At 33.0% G+C, this 7,076-nt stretch overlaps 1 protein-coding gene across 2 annotated transcripts; it reads left to right on the top strand.

Annotated features, from left to right (window-relative positions):
- The first annotated feature begins 1,923 nt into the window (after positions 1 to 1,923).
- Positions 1,924 to 5,812, top strand: LOC142547765 (putative serine/threonine-protein kinase WNK9). Of its 2 annotated transcripts, XM_075656212.1 has the most exons (7): positions 1,924 to 2,577; positions 2,720 to 2,757; positions 2,912 to 3,139; positions 3,263 to 3,483; positions 3,921 to 4,078; positions 4,165 to 4,603; positions 4,717 to 5,812. In XM_075656212.1, exons 1-7 carry the CDS (start codon positions 2,503 to 2,505, stop codon positions 5,337 to 5,339), a joined length of 1,782 nt encoding a protein of 593 aa, XP_075512327.1. In that variant the 5' UTR covers positions 1,924 to 2,502; the 3' UTR covers positions 5,340 to 5,812. The 2 variants fall into 2 exon arrangements, with proteins under 2 accessions (XP_075512327.1, XP_075512328.1); XM_075656213.1 differs by lacking the exon at positions 2,720 to 2,757.
- The last annotated feature ends 1,264 nt before the right edge of the window (positions 5,813 to 7,076 follow it).

The following is a 7,076-nucleotide window of genomic DNA, read 5'->3' as shown; positions in this document are numbered from 1 at the left end:
TTCCTGTGATATTAAAATAAAAAATTATTAAATGAACAATCAGCCAAAAAATGAAAATTTTGAAAAAGAAAGATGAAAATATATATAGAGATACACTTCGAAAATTTGAGAGAGTGATAGAAATAGATGAGAGGAGAGAAGATAGGAAGAGATGTGATGTGAAGCGACAGAGAGAAAAATAAATAGCTTGTGTATGAGTTAGAAGTTTTAAAAATCCATCCAAATCTTTGGGTTGAACCAAATACAATTTTTTACAATTTATAGATGTACTTTAAGCTTTAATGTTTGTATGTTAATGAATTCCATGGAGTTATCAAAAGTCCATGAAAAATTTGAATACCTATAGATTTTATAGAGTTTTTAAAAGTCAATGTTGAATACCATTTGAATTTTAAAACTCTGTGAAAGTCTATTTTGAATACCACTAGACTTTTATAGAGTATGTAAAAGTTTAATTGAATACATCTAGATTTTTAAAATCTACAAAAGTAATTAAAAGTCAATAAATCTCCAATATTGAATACATCCCCCTTAATTACTCTATAATAATAAATTTGTATGCTAGGAAATAATTTTACCTCGACTCTGATATCATTCTGAGGCCCTAGAAAATCAATCATTAGATTTTACACATATAAGGGTATTTTCATCATTTTTATCTTTTAGAGAGTTTGAGCAAAGGTTTTTAGATATAGGAAATTAAAATAATTTTTTGAGTTGGGATTTGGAGACGTATCAACAATTTACCCATATTTTATACATGTGTTAGCTATTTCATCAAATCTCTCTAGAGTTTTAACTAGAGATGTCAATGGGGCGGGTATGGGACGTGTTTGGCTAAACTCAAGACCCTCCACATGAAAAAAACTTTGACCCATTATCAGCCCTACCCGGTTAAATATTCTTCGGACCCACCCCACATCCTATACGAAACGGGGTCGAGTAGATCCGTGAGACCCGAATTTTTTTAAAATAAAAAATTAATATTTCTTCTCACATGACTTAATTATGAAACAGACAAGCATCTAAACACAACATTGTGGAAAATTAATTCATGTCTTCGACCACATTTAATAATAATAAACAAAGTATTTTCACGACATAAAGAATTATATATAAAAAAGAGTTACTAGATCTCCAAAAAATATTGACATCCCCAAAAATAAGTCATAACATAATTTAAACAGAGTAGCCAATATTTCAGACACATTCTTCGGGATCATTTTCCTCTTCATCAAGAATGGTGGGACAAGTTGGTAAACTACTTGAAGAATTAACTACTAAATTAAATAGATAAAGTACATTGAAAAAATAAAATTATAATTTCAAATTGTAAAAAAATGTAATTTAAAAAGAGAAAGTACAGTAAAAAAATTAAAATAAAAGTACAATAACAAAATAAAAGTGTGATTTATTTACCTTTCACCTCACCTCACAACAATCTTCGTGCGCAATAAATGCCTCCAAATTCGTTGGATTAAGTCTACTAAGATGAGGACCAACTATTCTTCCACTATTGCTAAATGCATATTCCAATACAACAGTTGACATATGAATAACTAAGACCGTTATGGTTGAGGTGAGCTACTAAAAAAAATAAAAATTAATAAAACTAAAACCCTATAGTATTTATATCTACATATATGGGGTGGGTATGGGGCGGGTTTTATAGGACCCATAACCCGCCCTATATCCGGTCGGGTCTGAAAAATTGGACCCGAGACCCGTCCCATGACCCATTTAGTATGCCCAAACCCACTCCATACACGCGGATTTATTGCGTGTTTGGGTAAAACCCGGACCCATTGACATCCCTAGTTTTAACTGCCAACGAAATAAAATTATCCATAAATTTATTATGCTAATTAATAGGCACACACATATTATTATAATTATAATATATAAAATGAGACTCAATCAGAGGAAAAGAGCGGAGAACCAGACCCAGAGCTTTATCCACTCGGCGAGACCAAGAAATTTTATCTGAGTTTCTTTTGTTCTCCTTAAAATTTCCCATACCAATGTTTTGATATTCAATCTTTATTTAATTGTTTCTTTCTAATTCCAAGCTGTTTCAGCTCGTCTTTCTGTGATTAAAAATTTCACGCACAAACATACAGACAGACACACGTTAGGAGGTGAACCCTGTGTTCGTGTGTGTGTGTTTTTTTTATTATTAATCAATTTTACAGCTCGTGATGAGCTGAAAAGGTTTGCATTATCTAAAGGAGCAGAAAAGCAAGAAAGTGAGAGGTTTTTTGTCTGGATTTGGGTTGTGGAGCGGTAGATTTGACTATCATTTGTGGGGAGGAAAGCACCGTCCTTTTACTGGGCTCCTTTATGCCTCTTCATTCTCTCAAAAAATTAGACACCATTTTTGGGATAATAATAGATTTATTGGTATTAATTCCTGATTGTGGAGCCTTCTTTTACTCCCTCTCTTATTTCGTAAGAGAAATAAGATAAGATCAGTGTTGGGAAATTGTATCGAATTTAGAAGATATGAGTGGTGTCATGGATCTTGGTCTTGATGATTCTGAATTCGTTGAGGTTGATCCCACTGGAAGATATGGAAGGGTATGCTAATTTGATTTGTCATTGGATCTTTCCGTTTTGTATTTTTTAATGTTTTGCTGTTCGTTTCTGTTTCCCAAGTTTGACTTTTTACTAATGAATTTCTGAGTTTCATTCTTTCGGTCCTTTCTGTTCTTGATTGCAGTACGATGAAGTTCTTGGTAAAGGGGCTTCAAAGACTGTGTATGTATCTAAAATCCCTGCATTGGCTTTTGAAAAAAGTACTAAATCTTTGATGCTAAATATATTGGCATAAGATCGGGTTTTCTTTTCTTTGCGCCGCGCCCCCCAAGATTTTTAACTATGGGCTAGTTTAATTTATTCAATTTTGTTGCAGTTATAGAGCTTTTGATGAGTATGAAGGGATTGAAGTAGCTTGGAATCAAGTGAAACTTCATGATTTCTTGCGGAGACCTGAAGATCTTGAAAGACTCTATTGTGAAATACATCTACTCAAGACTTTAAAACACAGTAATATTATGAAATTCTACACTTCTTGGGTTGATATTGCCAATAGGAACATCAATTTTGTTACAGAAATGTTCACTTCTGGCACTCTAAGACAGTAAGAACTCATTAGATAATCTGACTCTTGAGTTCTTTGATTTTTCAGATACATTGGATTTATGGGACCTCACAAATTTTACAATTTTTCGATGTTTGATTCGTTTTTTTGGTGTGGTAATAGGTATAGGCTGAAACATAAGAGGGTTAATATCAGAGCAATAAAGCACTGGTGTAGGCAGATTTTGCAAGGTCTTCTTTATCTCCACAGTCATGATCCTCTAGTCATTCATAGAGATCTCAAGTGTGACAATATTTTTATTAATGGGAATCAAGGTGAAGTAAAAATTGGTGATCTTGGCCTTGCTGCAATTCTTCGGAAATCTTGTGCTGCGCGGTGTGTAGGTATGATTTCATTTCGTTAAAGCTTCTTGAAATCTTGTTTTATGTCATATATATCTGCTTGGGGCAATTGTTTTGTCATTCCCTGTGGTATTTTTATTATACAACAATTGAAACATCGCATTTGGAATTTGCCGTACGTATATTACGCAATGATCGAAACTAGGCATTTGAGAGCAATTTTGTCTTTGCCATTTTATGTGGTTACTTGTATAATGCAAGTATCCAATGGTTGAAAGTTGGAGTTTCGGTTATTTTGTTGTCTGTTTGAAATATTTGAGCTGTATGGGTGCCACCAACCATAATTAACCATTAATAAAGTGCCAAGGACTCAGTTCATCTGATATATTTAGCGAAAGTGATGAATTGGTTTGATTCCTGGAAATCTTGATTTATACTGTTTTTCGTTTCTTGGCTTTTAATATGATCAATATAATCAGGAACACCGGAGTTTATGGCTCCCGAGGTTTATGAAGAGGAATACAATGAACTAGTTGATATTTATTCATTTGGGATGTGCATTTTGGAAATGGTGACTTTTGAATATCCTTACAGCGAATGCAGCCATCCAGCTCAAATCTACAAGAAAGTGATATCAGTAAGATCCATACATATATTTCTTTTCCGTAAATTCAAAATCTATCGATAAGGGATCATATTTAGAGGTGTTTCATTTCATCTCAGGGAAAAAAACCGGATGCACTTTACAAAGTTAAATATCCTGAGGTACGCAGATTTGTTGAGAAATGTTTAGCAACAGCCTCTGACAGACATTCGGCATGGGAGCTTCTGAATGACCCCTTTCTCCAAATCGACGATTATGCTCATGATTTGAGGCCATTGAAATATAATAGAGATTACAATGAAATAAGTCCGGTTTTAAGGCGCACGCTCTCGAGTGTTCATCATAGTACCACTTCATCAGTCAATGGTTACTCACATCATCTTAGTTATGGACAAGAAAATGATTTTGATTACCACACAGTCGAATATGAAGCACATGAACATGATTTTTTCAAAAAACCCGAGGATGGTCATTTGCAAAATGTAGATATTACTATAAAAAGTAGTAAGGGATCTGATGATGATATCTTTCTGAAACTCAGAATTGCAGATAAAGAAGGTAAGTTTAGGTTCATTTTAATCAAAGTGTAGAAGTACAAATTTCTTCATTTTGGTGCATTTATTGGGCGGATTTATTTAATTTTTTTGGTGACAATGAACTTGTCATTGCAGGTCGTGTTCGAAACATATATTTCCCTTTTGATATTGAAATTGACACAGCCGCGAGTGTTGCGACTGAAATGGTTTCCGAGTTGGATATCATGGATCAAGATGTGAATAAAATAGTAGAAATGATAGATAATGAAATTGCTTCCTTGTTACCGGAATGGAAAAGAGTACGTAGCATGAACAGTTGCTGCCAGAATTGTGCTTCAGATGTTTCTCTTGTTGGCTACAAGCCAGGAAAGAGTCAGCACATTTTTGAATGTTCTGAACACAAATGCGGTGCTATTCATGGCCGTTTTGAGGAGATTACATACCAATCTGAAGCATCCGAGCAAAATTTTACGGATAGTGCACCTATGTGGTCGAGTGAATCTGATGGCACATGCCACACTGATACATGGGGTCAAAAAAACAACCACCCTGATTTCAGTTTGTGTTTTAGTAACACCCATGATGATTTTGAGCAATCAAGAGACGATAAATATGCTAGTATTAGAACTATGGTTGAGGAAATTGAGTTGGGAGAGGATGGGGAGAATGAGATAAGGCAGGAGCTGAGGTGGATCAAGGCAAAGTATCAAATGGAGTTGAGGGAGCATAGTGATCAAGAACCTGGGGTCATCTTGTAAAGAACAAGTTTGGATTCTGAACACTGAATGAAAGATAGTTTGCGATTGATTTGGTGTTGCGAAAACAAGAAATTGGTGATGAATCTGGCCTTAAATCTTTTCAAGGGAAGCCTTCTTCTATGAACGAGACCCATTTCACTGAGAAAGAACACGGTATGAACCTGAAATTATACCAGGAAGAGTCGGTGTATAGTTCTTGTAGTACCTCTCACATCGTCATCACCAATTTTTATTGTTGTATATCGCTCACACATTAACTTCACAGGGCTAATTCTCTACCAGTCGATGCAACGGATTTTTTATAGTCGAAAATAGTAATGACTGGTGTATTCATTTGAAGAGAGTTAGTTCAGCTTGTAGATTCTCAATGTTTATGTTGACGTACATTACTCACTCATTATGAATTAAAAACTACCTTTTAATTCTTAATATTCATGTGAACTGGATGATTACACCAGCTTAACTTTTTATAACTTTATTTGTTTGAATATTTTCCATTTATATACACTAAATTTACTAATTTAAGTTTTGAAGTATATTTGTAGAAAATGTTGTTGGGTGCAATAATTGTTCCATGCTTGGTAGATCGACCGAACCGTTGTGCTTGAGCTGTTGTGCGGTTTAAAAGATTTGAGTTGCACCATTATCACAAGCTATAGCTTTTGTTAAAGCGGTAAGCACTCGGTCCTACAATTGGTATCAGAGCCAAGATCACGAGTTCGATACTCATTGATTGCAAAGAGTGCAATTATTGAGAGGGTATAACTATAGCTTTTTTATTTATTTTTATATATTTTAAAAGTTTAGAGTATTTGATCAAGACTTTTGAGTATACTATAAAAATGTGAGAAATTTCGTGCCTGTCCTCGTACGACATTTATTCTCATATATCGGGTCTATAATTAGAATAAATATCATCTTGTTAACCCTGAATACAACATTAATTCGTCGATTTAACGGTGTTGACTTCACGGTATACAAGGTTTAGTCGACTTTGTTAGCTGAAAAGTCAAAATTGTGTGTATTTGAGATTATTTGAAGATAAATTTCTCACTTAATCGAGATGATTAAACTAGCTTAAGAAAAGTTTCTTCACTATTTTCTTTTTAAATTTTAATGATTACAATTTGTGTTTAGTTCACGAGTCTAATCCCTTCATTGCTAAATAATAAATATTTTTTGGGCTCTCTCAAGATCGAACCTGAGATAGTCATTTCTTGTGTCTTGTATATATTTGGATACTGTAAACACTATTTTTTTCATAATCGAACGATGATCAAATCGGTCTATTTTGAAAAATGATCTATTCGGTCAGATTTATTTAATTGAACAGTCGGACCAGAATACCATTATATTATATAAATATTAATATAATATAATATCATAAGTAATATATTTAAATTTTAAAAACTAAAAGATTAATATAAATAGAAAAAAAAAAGTTACCAGAGTCAAAAAACTAAATAATTATATACATATATTCAAAAATAAGAATTATAGTTATATTTTTTTAAAAAAATAATAGATTAAATAAATTTTAGTACTCCTAAAGTAATCTTTATAATAAAGTCCAAAGCTCAAATAATCATATATATCAAAATATTAAATTTAAGATTTTAAAAATAAGAAAAATAATTTTTTCAAAAAAAAAAAATCAAAAACCGGCAGTCCAACATGTTCTTGATTGGATTTGATCGATTTTGACCAATTTGACAGCTAAAACGATTTTTGAGAGTT

Source organism: Primulina tabacum, chromosome 5, assembly GCF_025594145.1.
Source record: "Primulina tabacum isolate GXHZ01 chromosome 5, ASM2559414v2, whole genome shotgun sequence".
NCBI lineage: Eukaryota > Viridiplantae > Streptophyta > Magnoliopsida > Lamiales > Gesneriaceae > Primulina > Primulina tabacum.
This window is presented reverse-complemented; position numbering and strand designations above follow the sequence as displayed.

Excerpts from the sequence above, each read along its gene's own strand:
- LOC142547765 (XM_075656212.1), top strand. The coding sequence starts at position 2,503 with ATGAGTGGTGTCATGGATCTTGGTCTTGATGATTCTGAATTCGTTGAG. Across the intron at positions 3,140-3,262 it reads ACTTCTGGCACTCTAAGACA|GTATAGGCTGAAACATAAGA; the intron begins GTAAGAACTCAT and ends GTGTGGTAATAG. Across the intron at positions 4,079-4,164 it reads TCTACAAGAAAGTGATATCA|GGAAAAAAACCGGATGCACT; the intron begins GTAAGATCCATA and ends ATTTCATCTCAG.